The sequence below is a fragment of the Dendropsophus ebraccatus genome, chromosome 3 (genome assembly GCF_027789765.1).
Source record: "Dendropsophus ebraccatus isolate aDenEbr1 chromosome 3, aDenEbr1.pat, whole genome shotgun sequence".
In the NCBI taxonomy this organism is placed as follows: Eukaryota; Metazoa; Chordata; class Amphibia; order Anura; family Hylidae; genus Dendropsophus; species Dendropsophus ebraccatus.
The window spans coordinates 147,831,561-147,854,400 of record NC_091456.1 but is presented as its reverse complement, the minus strand read 5'-3'; the positions used below and the strand labels follow the sequence as shown (position 1 = coordinate 147,854,400).

Below are 22,840 nucleotides of genomic sequence, written 5' to 3'. Positions count from 1 at the left end.
GTTGTACCCTTATTAATCTTTTTTTTTCTTAGTTATCACCTTATGCTTTATATGCTTACCCTATAAACTCTAGATATAGCAATTGCAAAAATTCTTATACGCCGCCTCAAAATTAACCTGATGTTCTCAAACGCACTTTGCAGGACTCCATATAGTTGTGTTATGATGGAAGTTCAGTGTTTTTGAATAATCAGCTTTACCAAGCACCTAGTCAAAATAAAGAATTGTGCCAGTCCTGCAAAATCACTCAACTCACCAACTTAGCCCTTGTTTATAAAGAAAGATTCAGGACTGTTGTTTTCTTTTTCCTACAAATAAAAACCAGGATGTTTGGTTTAAGAAGCTGGTGTAGAATGAGCAAGGGTAATGTTGATACTGCTGTGGAATAATAGTTGGACTGTGTGTATTATTGGCAGGATTTATTTTAATTTTTTTTTTAACTTTACTGGTTTATTTTTGCATAGCTTACTTTTTATATAGTAGGTTTAGACACTAGAGGCAGAACAATTTCATTATAAGATAGGGAGACATATTGAAATGACTTGTCAAGTTATACACCTCCTCCTCCTTAAATAGACAACTGGAAAGAGTTGTGGACTTCAATTGTCCCAATCCTCGATCTGCTGAACTTTTTTTGTTCTCATATCTGAAGATTCATTACAGTGGGCATGGGCATGTCTGTGACAGAAGATAGAACCAGCTTGTAGCATGTTCCTTTACTTTCCATAGAAACCATAGTAACCTTTATGTTGGTTAGCCTATGTTCCCATTACATTTTCCACTTTCTCATGTGGTACATGTTAAAAAAGGCTGCTTATGTGTACCACGGAATACTCCTGATGGAACCATTGGGAGGAATTAATCATGGCTTTATTGCTGATTTTAGTTTTAAAAAGTCTACTTTAGAAAAGGGGTGTGGCCATAGCAGCCCATCAGTATGATTTATGCGAGTGAACTGTTGTAACTCCTAACAGGAAGCCACGCCCACTTAGAACTGCAGAGTAGCAGATTCGTAAAGGCCCAGTGGCCCTTAATAAATCTGCAAAAAGGGTAGACAACAGGTGTGTGAGTCTTAGTTAACGTTTTTTAGTAGGGCAGCATGGTCAACTAATGACTATGTTTGCTCCATTTTCCAAATGTATACATTGAGATGTCACCATCCTTTTTTGACAGGTTGCTGACGCTTACCGTGACCATAGGGGGAAAACATTGGAATATAGCCTTAGTCTCATCAAAGATTATTTATTTATTGTTTTAATAAAAGTTGATAAAATTACAATTATATATTAATATTTACTTCTGATTATACTTAAAAACTTTCTTTTCTATTTTTAAAACAGGTACGGATGTCGAGATCAGTAAACTGAAAAAAAAGGGCAATAGGAAAGTGAAAGAACTGTAACCAGAAAGAAGTGAGAAGGGCAGAAGAAGGAAAAATACATTGCTTTAAGGACGAGAGAAGAAAGAAAAAACGGGGACTATGGGGAGAAAAAAGATTCAGATCACGAGGATAATGGATGAACGCAACAGACAGGTAGGAGAGAACGGATGGAGCATATTATGGACAAATCCCTTCAGTGTGCAGAGTAATGAGCCTCCCCTTACCGATGACTTTTGTGTAATTAATCACAAGGAATATATTAAGAGCAACGCACTTTGTAGAAACATTGAATTTTGTCTCAGTAAAAAAAATAATTAATTGTCACGGAAGGCAACAGTGGCACTAGCTCAGCAACATGCATAGAGGCATCTGATCGCGCTCATAGAAAAGAGTTGACACCCTCTGATCATAACACTGTATAATGATGGTGGATACGACTGTAGCACAACATAGAATTGGAAAGGAAAATATGTTACGAGAGATGAATCCTTGGCTAGCATAGTCACTGTAGACAAGTACTCACATTGACTTGTTCTAGTCAACCAAAATATTCCAGAAAACAATAGTAGCAGGTTTTTTTATAGTATAGTTGCAAGATTTTTTCTTCCATCTAACATGGTTACCTTTAATTGAAATAGTGAATATGATTTCTTCATAACAGTAACAGTTATGTTATGTTCCCATTACATTTCAGCTAATATGTTCAGGAATACAATGAAGCCAACTAAAGCCTTGTGGATCGATTTTCAGTTGACCATACGTTATGCATAGGGATCATTTTCTCTGATAATACCACCCCTATAGAAGACAATGTAACTTTGGGTGGTTATCTTAAAGAGGTTTCAGTGTAAAATTTAAAATTAAATTAAGATTGTAATAAAAAATTTTAAAAATACTACACCGCAACACCATAACAACTTAAACTTGAATAACCTGACCCAATTTCCTAAATTTTTTAGAATATGACAAATATTTGCCAAATGTTGAAATATTTGTGTTTGCTCGGCCTGTCCCCTTAACTCCACCATGCCTTAGGTATAGAAGTTACACCGAGCTACAAAAAAAAAAAGTCAGGGATCGCTATCATTATTCAACAACATCTCTCCCAGTGTTCTACATTTATCTTCTAGTAGTCACTGTTGGGTGTATATATCCTTACTGCAGCATAACAGATGCTCAGAAAGAATCAGAGGTCACTAGGAAGGTGGTGATCTAAACATTGTAGGTGTGATATGTTGGGATAGCAACCAGATAGGTATTAGTAAGATTATTTCAAGAAGCTAACATATGCTAGATCCATACCTGCGACAGAAGCAATATGCTTCAGGAAATGTAATGGTATCTAGTCACTAATACATATGTTAATATATGTGATGGATTCATCAATTTTAATAGAACTTGATTTATAAAATGCATATTGCCCTTATCAGTAATAATACTAGTAATTTACATGCCTACACTTTTGTTATTAGGATTCCAATAGACTAGAGTGATTGGCTGAAAAGGTAGAACATTGAATATGAATGAGAATATGTCAATGGCACTGTCACTAATGGAAACACTTTGCAATACACTTATGAGCATGTTATATGACATTTCATAAATGTAATGGAAAACAAAAGGAAAATCTACATCATTGACCCTTTTTTTTCTGTAAATTTCTGTAAATATGTTCACCGGTGCTATAAATGACACTTAATGAATGGGGGACCCAGGCAGGTATACAGCATACTGGCTCAGGATCTTCAGGTCACATCTCTGCTTATAAAGGCATATAGAGACTATGGGGCTAAGCCCTTTGGTTTGAAACATCTTAGTTGGTATCTTAGGTAGTTCACAAGTAATAAATCACTGAATTAATAGTATTGTATCTTTATTTAACCCCCCCCCCCCCACACACACACACACACACACACTTAAAGGGGCTTTTCAAGGATAAAAAAAAAAATAGAGCCACTTTCTAGCAAAAACAAAACCGCCCCTGTTCCGAGCTTGTATGTGGCATTACAACTCAGCTCCATTCACTTCACTGCAACTTAGGCTGGGTTTACATATATAAGTTTGCATCAGTTGCGTTTTTTTGTCTAAAAACTGACCACAACTGATGTCACAACTGATGCCAAAAATGCATCAGTTGCCATCAGTTTTTCTATCCTTCTTTTCATTAAAAACCATCAGTTTCCATCAGTTGCCATCAGTTGTCACAAGTTGCTCTCATCAGTTGACATTTTTTTTCCAAGTATGTTTGCCTGTCCCTTTCAATGGGATTTGCGGGGGAGCGCACAGGGGGGCTATATACTAATTGGGGGAGCTCACAAGGGCAGGGCGCACAGGGGGGCTTATTGGGAGGGAGAGAGAGCACGAGGGGCTAATTGGGAGGGGGAGAGCGCACATGGGGGGCTATATACTACGGGGGGAGAGCACACAGCAGGGCTATATACTACTAGGGAGAGCGCACAGGGAAGCTAAATACTACTGGGGGGGCAACAGGGGGGCTATATACTACTGGAGGAGCAATAGGGGGGGCCATATACTACTGGGGGACCAAGGGGGGGGACTATAAGGGAGGGGGAGAGCACACAGGGGGATATGTTATGTTATTTCTTTACACTGTGCTGCTATTTGCCTGAACGCCGAATGCCAGAGCCAAACGGCATGCGTCCTGCCCGGCGCTCTATTCAATTGAACTGGTGCGGCGCCGCATCGCCGGAGGGGCGGGCTGTCAGGACGCTGCAAGATGCGTCCTAACACACCAACGGTCCAGCGATGCGGCGGCCACTATTTCACCGCCGCACATTTTGAACGATCCCATTGAAAATAATGGGATCAGTTTAATGATGCGTTTCCCTCCGGCGCTTTTCTCGCCGGAGGGAAACGCTGCCGCACCGCCGGACATATGTAAACCTGGCCTATGCTGCAAGACCACACCCAACCTAAGGACAGGAGTGGTGCTGTTTTTGGATCAAAAAGTGGCCATGTATTGTAAGCCTGGATTACACCTTTAGGGTATGGTCACACAATGTCTTTTTATTCAAAATAAGAGCCATTGTTTTTATGATGACGGCCATTATTTTATAACGTTGGCCGTCAAAATGATCATGAACATGAACTTATGGCTGTTATTTTGCCAAATGAAGACAAGTCATGTCCATTTATCAGTCAATGCAGCTTGCTTAGACTCTTTACATAGCTCCCAGATACTTCAATGGGGAAAGTGATGCTTGACAGCTTCCCATACCTATCCATGTAGGGCGGGTTAAAGCAACTCTGTACCCACAATCTGCCCCCCCCCCCCCAACCACTTGTACCATCAGATAGCTGCTTTATCCAAGATCTGTCCTGGGGTCCGTTCGGCAGGTGATGCAGTTATTGTCCTAAAAAACTACTTTTAAACTTTCAGCCCATGCCAAACAGGAGACTCAGAGCCCTAACTTTGCACCACCCCTCCATCCCTCCTCCCCACCCTCTTCATTATTAGGAATGCTCCAGGCAGATTGTCTCCTATTCGTCAGCTGTGTGAATACTGAACATGGGCTGGATCGTTAAGCACCTGTGCAGTGTTTAACATGAAAAAAATGTTCCAGTGGCATTCCTAATGATGAGGAGGGTAGGGAGGAGGAGGGACGGAGGGGTGGTGCAAAGTTAGGGCACAGAAACTCCTGTTTGGCACGGGCTGCAAGTTTTAAAGTTGTTTTTTAGGACAATCCCTGCATCACCTATCGAACAGACCGCATGACAGATCTTGGATTAAAAGCAGCTATCCGAAGGTATAAGTGGTTTGGGGGGGGGGGGGGGGGGGTACAGAGTTGCTTTAAAGCATCTTTGTTCCCCTAAAATGAGAATCCCAAAGGTCCTATGGCCAGGATTCAGAGGAAGAAAAGCAAATACACCTGAAATTCCTTTATGATATGGTAGGTACTCTATTTTAAAAATATCAAGTCTTCCAGTACTTATTAGCTGTTTTAGTAAGTATGTTTTATAGGAAGTGGTGTATTCTTTCCAGTCTGACATAGCGCTCTCTGCTGCCACCTCTGTCAATGACAGGAACTGTCCAAATGAGGGGAGGTTCTCTTTGAGGATTTGCTCCTGCTTTGGACAGTTTCTTACACGGAAAAAGGTGGCAGCAGAGAGCACTGTGTCAGACTGGAAAGAATATTCCACTTCCTGCAGGACATACAGCAGCTAATAAGTACCGGAAGACATAAGATTTTTAAATAGAAGTAATATACAAATTTATATAACTTCCTGACAAAAGTTAATTTGAACGAAAAACTTAAAAAAAAAACTGCATTTGCCGCTACTGTGTTCTCCGCCGCTACTTCTTTATTTATGTAACTCATTTAAAGGAGCATGTAAGGAATATCTTACTGTAATGTAATCTGTATTATCTCCTTTATTTTCTATTACTGGAGACAATACATGTTGTTTATCATCATGGATCCCATATGCAAGTACTCTAGTAATTGCCTTCATTAGCAATTTGCCAGACACACATTCACACAGTGCAGCATTAAACATCACACATGGTGGGCTAAGGTGTATATAGGCTTGTTATACCCTTTAATTAAAAGGTGAGACATCAGAATGTAATCAGAACAGAAAATATGAGGCATGAAGGGCCCACACAGTGAGAAGTTGGGTGTTTATTCACTATTTGAATTTATTGACTCTACATAGACAAGAAGATCTTCAGAAAGTGTTGCCAGAGACAGGAGGCATCTTTTGGACAGGTTGTATTCGAGATTCACCGTGAAAACAGTCTAAGGCTATGTTCACACTACGTATAAGTACGGCCGTTGTGTTTTTCAATGAATTGCGGCCGTAGGAAACCCTGTCAGTTCACACAGTGAGGCGGGCGGCTCCGGCCATTCGCTTCACTGTGTGCTATGGGAAGCTCTGATGCGGGTGTGCGCTGATGCGCCCGCATCAGAGCTCTGCGGCTGGAAAGATCATCTGGACGGTACTTAGGTCACGGAACGGCCGGTTGTTCACGTTGTGTGAACATAGCCTAAAAGAAAAAAAGGAAAGTAGACTTAAGGGGAAATTGATGAAACTGGTGTAAAGTAGAATTGTCTCAGTTGCCCCTAGCAACCAATCAGATTCCACCCATCATTCCTCACAGATTCTTTGAAAAATGAAAGGTGGAATCTGATTGGTTGCTAGGGGCAACTGAGACAATTCTACTTTACACCAGTTACTCCCCCTTTTGTTCTAAACTTAATACTTATTTAGCACCTAAATGGCTTTAGAGTTGAACCTAGAGCAATGGCGTCATATTCAATGTTCATATGACCTTACAGCCAATTACTGCCCTCTGCGGTCCCTGCCTTCATGTACAACACATGACCAAGGAGAGCAGTGATTGGCTGCAGCTTCACATGAAGAATTTATGTGATGTCATCACAGCAGGCTTTTTGATGGGTACCCAGCTGAGTTGTGCATTCCCTTCATTTGGGTGACAGATTTCCACCATTCGAATGATTACCGGGGTCCAAGCAGTCGGATCCCACTAATCTGGTTGTCATTCTCTCATATAGGATAGGGGATAACTTTGCAAGTTGACTCTTTAAGGTAGCGGTTGGGAACTTTGGCTCTCCAGCTGTTCCAAAACTACAGCTCCCTTCATGCCTGAACAGCCATGTCCAGACATGATGGGAGTTGTAGTTTTGCAACAGCTAGAGATCCAAGGTTCCCTACCCCTGCTTTAAGGAGTCAATAAAGCAACAAGTCCATCAAGAGCCGTTAGTTTTCACAAAGCATCTGAATATTTCTTTCTACACCGCACAGAATATAAAGCGACTAAAACACGTGAAGATGGCGAAATAAAGATATGCTGCCAGATATCTAAGATAATAGTGTCTGAGAATAATGCTCTGAATGACAGAAAGGCCAACCATGAAATGTTCCCATGGCACGCTCCTGTCTCTTTAACTGACTAAACTAGATTAGTACAATATTCAGAATAGCAGAAAACTTTTCTTGGTGTCAGAATTAATTCCCTTTTCTTGCAGTTTTATTGTTTTTGTTTCTGAAGAAGATATTTAGCAGTGTTTTTAAGCATGAAATAACTGTAATTTGCCTTCCAGCAATGGGAAATTAGTTATTTGCAATTTTAATTATTTCACATAATAAGATTTAAAACATGTTCTAAAAAGGTGTAATTGTTCTGCTTTTAAATTAATAAGACTATGCGTATGCTATATGCATAACTTTAGTAAAAAAAAAAAAAAAACTTTTTGAACATCTATTCTATGGCCTTGCGTTGATTCGGCAGTTGTGTCCCTCTTTATAAAAAATGAAGTGCACTCAGGATATGGTAGAGGTACAGTGACCCAGTTCTGTTCCTTAGAACACATCATGTGCACTCCAGGCCTCCTAGACAAGATAAGCTATTGTGTGTCCTGTTCTATGTGATGACCATGTCTGGCCTATTTATCAAAATGACATCAGAGGGGATAAGACATAGAGATGCTGCGTGTCGTAGGAGTCGTACACGATCTGCACCTGGAGACTAATTTATAGTCTATGAAAAGTGGTGAGCGACTGAATGTCTGTCTACCTCTGTGCAGACTGCATCCAAGCCCTATGTCAAAGGTATAGATCAGGAATTTATCCAATGTATTGATGGAAAGCTCCGACATATGTTTCCTATGGCCTTTAACTTTAAGAAGAAGAAAAAAAATATACAACACTGTACACTTTTTGTGCAATAACTCACTGTGTAAGAAAGTGCATTGTGCATTAGGGTATGATGTAATGTGAACAGAACCTAAGATGACAATGTCATTTGAACTAATATATCTTGGATGACATTTAAACAGATCCTATCACTATGACAAACCTATTTAAACAGACTCTCAATTTGCCAAATAGGAGGGCTGCAAACTGTGGGCTGTGGAGTCATGTGGTGTGTTACATGATCCATCTAAACCAGTTAGCAGTTCTCTTGGGCAGATAGGACATAGGTTTCACAACTTGCCTGAAACAGGAGTCATAGACTGCAGCATGTGATCCTGATCAGAGTTGCTATAGGGATGATAGACTATGTAATAGATTCCTAAAAACACTCATTGGGCCAATAATCGGCCTATGTAAAAGTGTGATAATTCAGCTGATGAGAGGGAAAGTACCTGCTCGTCGACTGATTGGATCTTTTGTGCAGCGGTAAAATTTGACCTACATCTCCCTATGTAAACAGGAGGTGTGCAGCCGGTAACAATCAATGTTAAAGGCCATGGGAAAAATACAGCCATTGTCCGTGCTGCCCAACCATGCGATTACTTATGCCTTCTAAAGGCACTGCAAGCGAGTGTCGATCAGTCCTATAGACAATGAATTGTAGTCAAATTTGTAGTCCTGTTTGTCAAGTTTATTCTCATATGCAAAAGAAGGGTCCGTGGAGCCTCAGTTATGAGTCTCAAAACACGGGAATAGCCAGATATCCCTCCTGGGGAGGAAAACCTATTGCCAAGGGGGTGACTCCCAGTAAGGGAGATCACCAAACCACCCTGAAACGTAAACGTAAAAGTAAGTCCCAATTGGTTGCGAGTATTGGAACATAAATAGGGAAATACCAAGGTGGCCCCTTTTACGTCAAAGCCTAACTCTGTGGCGAGTATTGCTTCATGACAAGGGTTTACCAAGGCAGGCAGGCAGCCATCCATCTACAGACGATCGTTTCAGGGTAGTTGCCCCTCGTCAGTGTGAAGTAGGTTTCTGGCTGACAAGTTTATTCTCAGCTTCACAGTGGGGGGGGGGGGGGGTCCCAATAGTCAGACACCCAGATCAAGTTTATGTACAAGATAAACAAGAAGATAAACAGCTTTATCTGCCCATTGTATTCTCTACAGAATAGCAAATCATTATGTTTAGGGTAAAAAGTGTATCTGGAATAGAGAGTGAATGACAAGGTCTTCCTTACTCTTTATTTGGCTATGTTCACACAATATTTTTTTAGCGCCATTTAAAATGACGTCCGTCATTTTGAGTCTAAAATAACGGACGTCATTTAGCAGCCTGGTCTACCCTTAGTACAATGATGGCTGTTTGTACATTATTCTTGTTTGGGGTTACTAATTGGCCTTTGGGGGTGGCTTAATTAGAAAGTCCATTGAATTTAATTGTAAAAACTGAGAAAGAATGGTGAGAAAATAAAAACTGTGTGTGAATAACTGTTAAAAAAAAGTCTGCTGTTTCCAAAAGACGTCCGAAAATAATGATCATGTTCATTATTTTGATGTCCACGGTAAAAACCTCCGTTATTCAATGCATTGTGCGCATTAGACGTCTGTCTTCCCATTGACTTCAAAGCATTGCCATTGCAGTCAGTTAAATCGCGGCAAAAACTGACGTTTATTTAACATTTCAAAATCGGATGCCTTTTCTCTATTTTTGACGTTGTGTGAACATAGCCATATTATAGTATATTTTTTATTTTTTGCCACCCACTGGTCCATGGACTGTGCGTGGCAGCTAAGTCCTATTCAATCTGCGCTACAAGTCACGGCCCTGGACAAGTGTGGCACTATTTTAGGAGGGGGGGGGGAGAATTGCTTAACCATTGACAACCAAATTATTGCCACAACAATATTTTGGTTAGTGAAATCAATTCAGTGACAAATTTGATGGTAACTTGAGATGCAGAATTAAGTTTTTGGTCCCGCTGACAATTACACAAAGCTTAACTCAGACAACACAACATGATTGTGACTGCAGTATGAATTTCCTACTCGTAATATAAGATGGTCTGTAGTTCCAGCATGCATATGCCAAGCTAGAGCGAATGCAATGACAGACTGTATTACACGGTTGGCTTTCTGTTTTTCTTAATTGTTTGTCTCTACTTTTCTGCTTGGCAAGGATTTGAAGTGGGAGCTACATAATGCAGCTCACATTTGTCTGGCTAATTAAGACCTGACAAATCATAGCATTGGCACATTACATGCTTCATCAGACAGAACCCGACTTCTCAAATATTAGTAGTAAATGGGCCTTCTATGGTTAGGCAACTAATTGCTCATTCAGTTGACTTGCTTATCTGTTCTGAGCTTTATGAGAGGTAAATTTATGGGCAATAATATGATTATACACAAAAGGCATGATACTCCCAGGTCCACTGAAATTGTGATGCAAGGTTCTTCAAGCTAAGGATCTTTTCATCCAGCTGGATAAACATGAAATAGACTCACACTATATAAAGTGCGAGATTAATGCCAGGGGGCCATGTTTCTGTTCTGTTTCATTATCTACTTTTCTGCATTATAAAGAATTAAAAATACTATATTTGAAATGTTTGCATGAATAACCTTCATCAATTAAAAGTGGACGAGCTTTGAAAGTAGATTTTTTTTCTAATATATCATTAAATATTTTTTTTACTAAATATTTTTATCCATGATTCTGTATGTTTTATTATTTAATTGGACTAAATACATGGCATGGATACCTTTGTTTTGTTACTAGAACACATTTTCTGAGAGTAGCCTAATATTTGCTATTGAGTATGATGAGATCATATTCAGCCAGATACCTGGTTGCTGTTTCCATTCTACTTGTGGTCATCATCTTTACCTTGCCTGTAAATCTAGATAATATATGTTGGCCAATACTTAACTGGCCCAAGGAGTGTAAATATGTACCTATTATTCTTGTGCAGACAAGAATCCAGATGGTCAGAGGAGTACACACAGAGCTCAATACCATGATACAAAAACAGCAGGAGAATGGTTGGGGTCGGGCAGGCAATAGGTCAGCATTGGCAGCAATCAGGCCTGGAATATCAGCAATCAGACAGGGAATATTCATGGACATTTCAAATATTGGAATAAAAAAAATTGAATCATGCATAGAAGGGGAACATTTTCAAGACAACTAATTTTAGGCAAGACAACTTTTTGTTTTAGTTCAAGACAACTAGTTTTATGTTCTCACAGTGTAAGAGACCGCCGTTCCGTGACCCGGCCAGGTCACGGAACAGCCAGTGTCAGAGAAGATCATCCTGGCCAGTACTGCAGTAGAGGACGGATTATCTTAACTGACGCTGAATCCGGATGCGGGTGCATCCGTGTGCGCCTGCATCTGAATTCCGCGTTGCACACAATGGAGCGTCTTCTGCGGCAGGGTTTCCTGCGGCCGCTATTCAATGAATAGCGGCCTCAGAAGACTAAGATGTCAGTTTCTTGTGGTGCCACTAGAGATCCCGGCCAGAGTGTATGCTATGTGCATACATTCTGGCTGGGATTCCCTCAAGTGCAGCACTACGTAAGTACCATAGTAATCACGGGCGTGATCAGCAATGGCGTGATCACTACGGTACTAACGTAGGTAGAACATAGCCTTAGATAGGGAAAACTATTATAAAAATATAGGAAGTAAAAATTCCTTTAGATGCTATCCTCAGTATCCAGGATGGCAGTCCTTCAATATGTCAGTCTATTATAGGGTTTGAGGGCTATTACCTTGAATGAATGAGGAATGTAGCTGCATCACATGTCCATGTAAGTTGGTTGTCCCAATCAACACATACAAGTAGGTGGTAAAGTTATTGGGCATCAATATATCTTGTTAAAATTTATTTTGTTTCTATTTGAAAGGATATTTTGGGCATTTTACATTGATGACTTGGCAGCGATGCCATTTGCTGGAGCCACTTGGCTCCTTCCCTCAAGTGAATGACAAAGCAAGGCCTGAGCTTATATAGCTGTGACCGGTACTGACGCTTGTCAAGTGAACAGGCTGTGTCGATATTTCTTTAAAGGAGCGGTGGCTTTGCCCCTTCATTCAACCTGTCAATGAGCATCTAGGGAGTGAGACCCCACAGATCACACATTGATGGCCTATCCTTCAAACATCTTAGAAACCCCCTTTAACTCTTACAATCATGTGCAATCAATGCTTTTATAGAAACAAGCCATGAAAGAATGCCACAAAGCACTTATATCTAGCATTCACGTACATGTAACTTATTCGGCTGAATGTAGCTGGGCCATTACTGTCTTCTGTGGAAGATTTGTCACGGCAGGTGATAGGTAAAGTGATAATAGGTATCGTCATCGAGAGGAAAGGATTTCAGTGTGCAGGGAATGACTTTCACACTGCGATATTTATCTCTTTGTGACAGGTCTTGTGTGTGTAAATACTTGCGTTCTCCATAGTGTGTGATGAGTGACAAATACGACTCTTCGTACAGTCACTAAATATAGATGGCAGTTGTATTACTCTACATACTTTTCATGTCAGTCGCCGGGATATGCTGATTTTTAGTTCCATAATATTTGGATGGTTAATGCACACAATAATTATATAAATCAACCTAAAATTAAAAAAAAAGATATGAAAATACTAGTTTTATTTACAACAGACATGTTGTTTACATGATAATGAATGTAGAAGTGTGGTCAACAATGCTGATTGGCCAGAAACGGGTGACACATTGGGCTCACCTCAAAGATGATGGACATGTCACATACAGGACGAAGATCCACAGCTCCAAATAAGACTTCAAAATGTATTTCTTGTCCATAAAATTACATTAGCGTGTTTTTTAAACCTGTTATGTATTTTTATGGAGTTTTCTAAGTCTTATTTGGAGCTGTGGATTTTTCTCCTTTATGTGATTGACCAGCTGGTGTACGACCCAGCCTTTCTCCTTTCCACGTGCTCTTATTCTACCTGTAAAACTTGTGTACCTTTGGTCTCCTACGCACATGGAATCAATACGTTGCAGATTTTACAATGAGGATCTGCAGGTGGAAAATCTACTCCATAATAGAGTACATGTAAATTGGTTGGAATTTTAACAAATTGTCTACCCTGTGGTGGAAATTGACCTGCAAAATACATTGTAGACTCTGCAGATTTGTTGTGCATTTTCCCCACAGATTTCAATGAAGTTGTCAAAATATACAATAAATCTGGAATTATATCCATAGATGTGGATTTTTTTTTCTTTATGTAATTTGCCTGTAAGTCTGAACAGAAAATCTGTAGCATTTTAATCATGTAGTTTAACTAATACAACCCTTGACCTTATGTCCTGCATAATAAAGTGCCTATACACCTTATACTAAAGTTGGCGAAGCATGCTGCCTCCGATTCTCTTATGTGAAAGATGGCCTCCCAACTATCTCCAACTGGTCATGGGAGTGTAGGGAAGGGTCGGATGTCCAACCCCTTTTGTCCTGGGCGGATAAGCCCCCACCAGAGCCTTCTGGCTGCTGTTTTCACCTCCCCACAGACTCCACATGTGCCAAACGTTCATGTGTATGAGCAAGTCCGGAGAGATAACTGAATTGAATATTTACTTATGGTTTATACCCAGCCGTAATCAAGTCAAACTTTCCCAGATCATAACAGTTCATTGCTGCAAGTTCCAGGATCCATACCCATTGGATCAGCTGATGACTGAGGAACCTTTCTTTAAGGAGGAATTATCTTTATAAGCCAACACCTTTTTATGTGTATATTGTGGAGCCTCCGCCTCAAGAACTTTAAAGAGGTTACATACATATCTTCTAGTTGCCCATATGGAATAAGGTATTTGCTCATGAGATAACCCCTTTATTTGATGTTTACTCACAGTGCTATCGATAGTGTAGAAAGAAAGCATATACAAATGACTGCCTATCCATGAGCATAGGTGCCAAACACTCTCTAAGCGAGTGGAGCCCAAGAACGATGTGTTGGAAAGTGGCAGCTACTCATCAATTACCACAACCATACAAAACACAAGTACTGGTACAATATCATGATGGTTTATAGCTATTCTTAAACACTTTCTTAGTGTAATTTATTGTTTTATACAGACTTATCCCTGAAAGCCCGCAGCTAAACCATTTCATTTTAAGGGCAAGTAATACACTTACAATATAGACACATAAACAATTATCATTTTGCATAACAGCTGTCTCCATTTTTTATCGAGATGACATCTTGAGAAGAAAGCTTCTGAAGAAGCAGAGAACATCCTGCTTTACACACACACACACATCTTTCGCTTTTACTCACACTTTCTGGGAATAAATTTACACAAGAAGGCAGCCGCTCAGTCGAGGAAGCTAAATGATAACAGGAAAATATAGTTAGTTTTTTTTTTTTTTTAAATAATCAATTTCCTAGCTTTTGCCTACCTGCAGCAAATAAACAGCAATTTACTCAATTAATTTCAGAATGAAAATAAGGTAAATATTACTTTGGACAGATATCTAGAACTGTTTGGGGGGCAAGGGGGGGATTTTACTTAAAGATTTCACGCTTCACTGCAGGCAATGAGCTTTTTCCCATGGCAGGTAACTGTTGACTCTCTCGGCAAACGTTATTTATGTTCACAAAGAGAAAACTAACCACTTCTCACATTTTTTATATGAATATTTTCAGGAAACATTAAGTATAGGAAATTATTTTAAGAGTTAACATTTATTTTAATACGTCCAAAAATAGCCCGGTACTATGAGAATATAACTTCACCTTTTTCTGATAGGCACATGAGGCTATTAGGAAAATGTACAGAGCAGAATAAGATCCCACATTGTTTCAGTGAAATGCTGAGCTTCCACTGTACTGTAGGTAATGCGGAATTAAAAACATGGTCTCACCTCCCCCTTTCCTCCTCATTCCTGATGATCTCCCACTGTGCAGTGCTTTAATTGCAATTCTGCTTGAGCATCACGGGAAATTTTAGAAATTTCAGTAGCAGCTAAAGTAATAGATCAAGGCTTCTCAACCTTTTACTGCAAGGACCCTAATTAAATCTTGCCATTGCCTTCATGGCCCTTTAAGACTTAAATATATATCAATTTTCTTTTCACTTATTTTGTTATGTCCTCACAAATTATTTTATTATTGTTTAGCACTTTTTATTTATAAAATTTAGAAGCATTGGTTATGGTCTGGTTATGCTGGTATAACTGTGAATTCTTCTTCATAGAAAAATAAGCCATTGCTGAAAATAAGACATAGCGCATCTTTGGGAGCAAAAATTTTAATAAGACACTGTCTTATTTTCAGGGAAACAGAGTAATATAAGGCTTTATAAATAGATTCTTATTTCCAAATATGTAACATTAGGCAGAATTATTTATAGTGTTTATTACTTGCGTGCCAGGATACTCTTTCAAAAAGCTTCATAGTCCGCTCCCTAAGTGAGCGTTGTACCGGACTGCACGAAGCACCATAGCTTTGCATTGTAAGTGTATTGCTATGTAAGTCTATGTTGCTTGCAGCAAATCTGTACAATGCTCAATTCCGAAGTGGATTACGTACCTGCCAAAGGTATCCTGCTGTGGGAGCAAAATGATTAAGGGGGAATTTAAAAGGATATCCTGTCTCACAAGTGAAATGATAGGTATTAGTGTTGAGCAGGCTTGCGGGACTTTGTCATTAAAGTGTGCCTATTAGTGTTGAGGGGACTTACCGAACTGTTCGGGTTCAGCAACATTCTCCGAACCTAAATGCTCAGCATTTGACTCCTGGCGGCTGGAGAAGTTGGGTACCGCCCTAGGGCTCCCAGAAAGACATGAATACAGTCTAAGGCATCCAACTTCTCCAGCTGCCGGGAGTCAAATGCCTAGCATTTGGGTTTGGAAAACATAGAACCTGAACAGTTTGGCTAGTCCACTCAATGCCAATAGGTACCCTTTAATGACACATCAATGCAACAATGATTGCATTCTCAATAAACATGCACTCTATAGACAATGTAAGTGGCATCATGTCATGTACAGTACACACAGGTCTAAAAAGCCAGTTTACGTGTGGAGATAGATGAATTTAAAGTTGGTACCTTACTCCTAATATAGGGGCTGGGGCTCTGCAGAAGGACAATGGGGAGATTTATCATTTGTGATTTTTTTACCCCCTTTTTTTAACTTTGTAAATTCCATCCCATGTGTTTTCATCTAGTGAAGGTAATACACTTCAAGTTTGATGAAATGAAATGCAAGATGCACAATGTATAGTGTAATACACAATCTATCCCAGTCAATCCTATCCTAACTCCTGATTATCTTGTATTTCATTTGTATTTCACTTGTATGTAACCTGCAATGTTTTAGTCCATTTTGTACTTTTATCAAATAGGCTTTGGATATGGAGAGGATTACCCCAGATATGGGATGGCTCATGAATTGGTAGGAATAAAGCATGAATCTCCTAAACTACAAAAAAAACACCTATTACTAAGTCATTTATAGTACAGGTGTCTTTTTGTCTTTTTATAGTATAGATGGAATGTGTGACTGAGATCTTTAGATGTAACCATTGTGAGGATCTTTCCTATTATAGATTATGTCCTATCAATTAGACATGGGACATAGGTCTGACTGCTAAGATTACTTTGGATCCTGAAATCGATTGGCCCCAAACCCTACTCCAGGCCAGAAGTGTCTGTATACATGGTGTAAATTAATCTCAAAATGGTGTAAGATTTCTCCCACAGCAAAAAAAAAAACAACTCAGATAACACTTGTATACTTGAAGATAGCCAAAAACTCTTGTGAAATTCAGAGGTAGCAGACGAGGGGTTTCAAATTAGGACTCTAATCTCTACAGGATCGGGCACATCCATTTACAAAGGCAAAGACAGGGCTTCTAAAAGATTGATTATCCAAAGTAGAGAATTTCTTTAAAGTGAATGGAAGATGCATATAAAGTTAAGAACTCAGTGTTATATTCTTGATGTAACCAGATCTTTGGACAGCTTGGTCTAACTGGTTAAATTGTATCACATTTTCCATAGAAAGGGTCCTATCTGGCATGCGGGTATGGAAAGTATATGTTGGTGTAAGGACTGGTTTCTGCATTATTGCTGTTCTCGGCGTGTTTCTAAAGCTATCTGTTCTAAGACGGCATTTTCAGAAAACAAACAACAACCTTGATTTAATACAGTTACATTCTTCACCGTCCCTACAGAATTCTTCTCGCTCTGGGCCAAACCAAAAAAGTAATAATTCTGTCAGTATAAAACCACCATATTTGTTTTAATAGGTTTAAAGCACGAGTCTGTAAAATGAACATTAAATTATCTTTATATGTAGTTAAATATTCAGTAACTTGGTGTTTTTCTGTGTTTTCATTAACCTCTTCTATTGGAGCTTCCTTTTCTTCTATTTTATACTATAGAAACATGTTTAAAGCTTTATGGTACATTGTTGTCTATGCTCAGCTACCCCCACTTTGCTTTTAGCATACACCTTCATTATCTATCTATCGATCGATCTATCTATCTATCTATCTATCATTGATCAGTTAGGTGGGTAGATTACAGGAGAACCTGATGACTTTGAGCAATTTTATAGGAAGTAAGGGCTTCCAAGCGTTAGGACTGCCAAAATAACATGTGACATCTTGCCATCTCTACAGCTTCCGTAGCCCATCAAACCCTGTCACTTCAGTCTGTAATCAGCAGCCACACCTCCCCCTATCATAGCATTGTACATACATCCTATGCAGACCTGCTCAGCCTTCAGCTGTGCTGCTTCCTCTCAATTCATTAGAAGACACTCATCTTGTTATGGACCTTACTGCATTCCCTAAACTTTTTATGTTTACATATTAACCCCTTTAGAACTGAGCAACTGAGCAAGTTTTTGGGATGAGACAATGTAACTTAATAGCAGCCACTTTTTCCTTAGTATGTTCTTTCATTTGGTGCTTGACAAAACAAGTGTTTTTGATGCCCTGTATTTGTGCATTTTGAAAGAATCACATTTGTGTAAATGTATGATAGTAGTTAATATACAAGAAATGCATAAAATCGCACCATTATTATAATTTTTTGTTTAAAGTTCCTCCCATTTGTTTTAAAGTACTGTCATGTATGAATTTTGGTTCATCCTGTCTGTGCATGTAAAAAGCACAGGTATCTGTTGGGGCATACCTAGACACAGTGCACCAGACAGCTCTATTGGCCTTTATTAGGAGTTTTTGCTATGTTTTGGGGTTAAACATTTTTTCCTACTGCTGGAGGATATCTTCATTACAGCCATCCTCCAGCAGGCATAGGTTTGGCATGATCACTGTCATATCTGGAGGTTTACCATGAGATACTGATGTGTCCATCTTTTTTTAAGGATTCCACTTTCTCTATCAGAAAATAATCACTGTCCCACACAGTGGTACAAGCTGGTAGTCACACACCAAACACCAAACATCTTGGAATATCTTGAGTTTATTAAGAAATGACAACATGTAATGGTTAGATATGTATGTGTATGTTGTGTACCCCCTTCTTCCATTGTCTGCCCATTCTACATTTAGTGTGGAGATTTATTTATCACATTTAATTTACTATTATTAGAATACTGGCAATTTGCATCAGACACAACTATAATAAAAATGGTATTCTCGTATTTTTGCTTTGAACATATGGGAGGGCATAGACTGAGAATATCTTCCAACTGCATTAACAAGGCGTTGTGATGGCAGAAAGATGGGAGCATTTAGTCTATGTGCGTTTATGTATGGGACTAAATTAAGCATTGTATCAATGCTGATCCAAATGCAATCTGCACGGCTAACATTTTCCGCTGAATAGGCGCATTAGCATTTTAATTTGTGACATTATGTGTCACATTTTATTTTCATTCATCAAACTTCTAATTGACTATTGTACAATCTCTAGACCACATAGAAGCAGTAGTGACTAAAATCTGGTCATCTGACCAGATCACTTTTTTTTTTATTTCCTAACACAGTAACAATAATAATAATAATAATAATAATAATAATAATAATTAAAAAAAAAATATATATATATATATATATATATATATTTGAACAAATTATATATATGCATGCACATATCTTGGTAGTCACTGGTGAGTGATGTGTGCAATAATTATAAAAACCTTATAAAAGTAGGACATTGCCATCAATTAAATATGTCACCAGGGAATATAAAAATACATTTCACTCAATGAATTTCCCTTAACGACACTCAGGAGTGTAGTTGAAAGATGTAGATGTTCTTCTAACCGGAACCCTTCTTTCCAGCAACCCCCAGTAACACTGTAACATGTTCCACTCTTCAGAACATGGCTACATTTTTCTTGACTTTTTTTTTGTTCTTTATTTAGCATTTGCTACATTTTGAAATATAAGAGCCTTCGTACAATGTTTTAAATCTCAAGACAAAAGAACCTAGTGAAAGGGACCTCATGTCCTTTTTCTCTTCAAAGAATTTTTTTATCTTACAGATTTGCTATAAAATAAAAGTCAGTGGAAAAAGGTTTTTTTTTTTTTTTTCATTTTATTTTATATGGTCTTGATACTTTCCAGTTGCAGAGAGCCTTGTTATATACAGTATATGGGTTAACAGAAAATGACACATTCCATCTTTTTTTAATTTTATACAACTACGGTGAATTCTTAAAGGGGTAGTCTCATTAGGTTATGCCATCATTCTAGGATCCCCATATTCCTGAGGGTTTAAGGGCACAGGGGTGGTTTAGTGCTGTATCATATTGAGGATATATTCACGGAACATATTATAAGGTAATAATACAACTGAATTTATCAAAATATGTCTGTATATTCACCTCTAAATGATGGCCATCCTAAAATATGCCAGAAAAAAAATGTTATATGAACATACCCTCAATTGTTTTTTACCCTATACAGTAGTGTTCCAACCTGCTGTGCTGTTCAAGGGAATAACGTAGCCAGGATCACCATAGTACAGGGAAAACAAAGAAGGGAATGTATTATCATACCAGTACATGGGCTCTTCATTCAGGATCAGTCATGGTCACAGAGGTTAGATCCCTACTGATCATATAGTGATGGAATAATTTGATATTCCATAAATTTGTAAGATAGGAACATATGAATATATATATATATATATATATATATATATATGATACCACCTCCTCCACAGTAGACTAGACCAACACTGCGCCCCCCTCCCCCATCCTCCTGCTATATACTATCTTTCCTAACAACATGAGTGTTGCTTAGCAGCATCTTATACTTACCATATGACATCTTATGACATCTCCAAGAAGCAAGGAACATCATATAAATACCTTTTTTCCTGTCTACTTTGCATTGCCTAACTTATCTTATTATACAATGCTATTGTAATCAAGTGACATAGCTTTTTTTTTTCTAACTAAGCCTATGGTGTATTTCAATAAGACTAGCAGAATAACAGATAATCACTATAGATGTCATTTGTTTTTTTATTTGTGCCGAATTTAGATTTTCGAAATGTTCCGCTTTCTATGAAATAGATACATATTCAACACAATTCCCTTTCTATACAAATGAGATGGGTAACTGCAATGGGATAAGAATATAAGGATACTTTGACAGAATTTTATAAATATTTATAATATGATAAGAGTTATAAAGGGTTACAATATAATAAGAATTATTATAAATGTTTAGAATAGAATCGAATTACAGAATTTCATAGGGCTTTTTGGTAACATTTCCCTTTGTTTACCTTTATTAGAACTATATAGGGTGGGTTCTGCTATGTTCACACAATGTTTTTTCAGCTCCGTTTAAAATGACGTCCGTCATTTTGAGTCTAAAATAACGGACATCATTTGGCTGTCTGGCCTCCCCTCCCAATGACTGGTGTTTGCACATTATTCTAGTTTGGGAATACTAATTGGACTTTGGGTGCGGCTTAATTGAAAAGTCCATTAAATTTAATAGTAAAAATGGAGAAAGAACGGTGACAAAAGAAAAACTATGTGTGAACAACTAATAAAAAATGTCCGCTGTTTGCAAAAGACGTCAGAAAATAACTGTCATGATCATTTTTTTTACGTTCTCGGTGATAAAGTCCATTATTCAATACATTGTGTGCGTTGGACGTCCGTCTTTCCATTGACTTCAATGCATTGCATTGCAGTCAGTTAAATTGCAGACGTTTTTCAAAATTGCAAAAGCAGCCGCTATTTCTCTATTTATGATGTTGTGTAAACCTAGCCCTCTCATGGAGTAATTTGCAGGTATTTTTAGCCAATGATGACATAGTGGAAAACTATAATGAACTATAATGAATAGATTTCCACCTTGAGGCTTTGTTCCTATTAAGAGAATACGTCATAAGTAGAGATGAGCGGAACTTTCGGTCCGAAAGACGCTCACTCCAGTGCGATGCCTGCGATCTCGGGTGCAAAGTTGCGCTCCCGGGAATCTGCGGCCAGGATCTTATAGGGAACTCAAGATACATTCCCTGGAAATCCAGGGAATGTATCTTCAATTTCCTGGAAGATCCTGTCCGCAGATTCCCAGGAGCGCAACTATGCACCCGGGATCGCAGGCATCGCAGGCATACTAATTGAGCGAAGATGCCGTCGGACCAAAAGTCTGACGGTTCGCTCATCCCTAGTAATAAGGCAACCACCTATTGATAATGACGGCAAAAGGCGACCATCTATTGATAATGACAGCTGCAAATAATCTGCAAAGATCATTATTGGCAGCTGTCATTATCAATAAACGCCCACTTTTTGCTGTTCAATGACAGCGCATTCTCGTAGTGGGAATATAGCCTATTTCTGTGTCTTGGCTAAAATCTTGACCAAACTGCTACATGCAATGCTTAGTAAGAGTTGGACAACAACCTAACACTACACACCTAAGTAAGTGATGTGTAGTGTGAATTAAATTCAATGGGCCTACTCATAGATTGCCTTATTTGCGGTGGCCAATGCCTGGAGCTGGTAGCGTGGCTCTCAATGTGTTGCACATGTGAACCTTTTGGCTGTAGAGCATCCACCTAAATGACTGTCAGTAATATGTATTGAACTAAACCAGCTGCTACCTTTCTGTCTTCAGTCAAGGAATGATTATCACGACCCTGGGGGGAAAAAAGTTGAAGGTGGGAAGTATAAGTGAAGTCATTGTTGAGAGGAAGAAGTTACTCTTTTCCTGTTTTGACAGGAAATGGAGACAAATGTGCTTCCTGACCATTTTCTCATTAGAGAATTAGCTTTTGATTGACCTTAAAGGTTAGACACATTTCAGCATAATGAAATCTGGTAGACACGTTTTTATCCCGAATGTTGATGTGCTGTTTGGTTATCATGTGTAAAGGTAATTTAAAAGAAATTCATATATGTACATATTAGACCACATTATAAGCCCAATGCTCCAATGTTATTGGGTATAGAATATTCCTTTATTACTAGGTGTATGTAAGATATTAGCACTGGTAATATTGTCAGTACACTCATTTGACATGACTGTGTACATACATATATGACCAGCTTTTTAGATACATAAAGAAAACCGCAGACATGGCATTCTGCCTTATAGTTCATACAGTAATGCATTCCTTTAATTCTGGAGATTTAGTGTAATGTTTCACAAACCTGAGTTCTTATGTGATACCAGGGGTTAAATGTACCAATAAAGCTGGAAGTACCTGCAGTATTCTGTTACAGAGAATTTCATCTGGGCTATTTACATGGGAGACAATAGGGAATCTATCCCATATACTAT

The 22,840-nt window shown here is 38.7% G+C and overlaps 1 protein-coding gene across 14 annotated transcripts in view; it reads left to right on the top strand.

Annotated features, from left to right (window-relative positions):
• MEF2C (myocyte enhancer factor 2C) overlaps positions 1 to 22,840 on the top strand; it is a 209,541-nt gene that overhangs the window by 104,635 nt on the left and 82,066 nt on the right. For all 14 annotated transcript variants that reach the window (XM_069962894.1, XM_069962899.1, XM_069962892.1 and 11 more), the window contains one exon: positions 1,341 to 1,534. In XM_069962894.1, coding sequence (XP_069818995.1) covers positions 1,481 to 1,534 — 54 coding nt within the window. In that variant the 5' untranslated portion in view covers positions 1,341 to 1,480. The remainder of the gene's footprint in view (positions 1 to 1,340; positions 1,535 to 22,840) is intronic.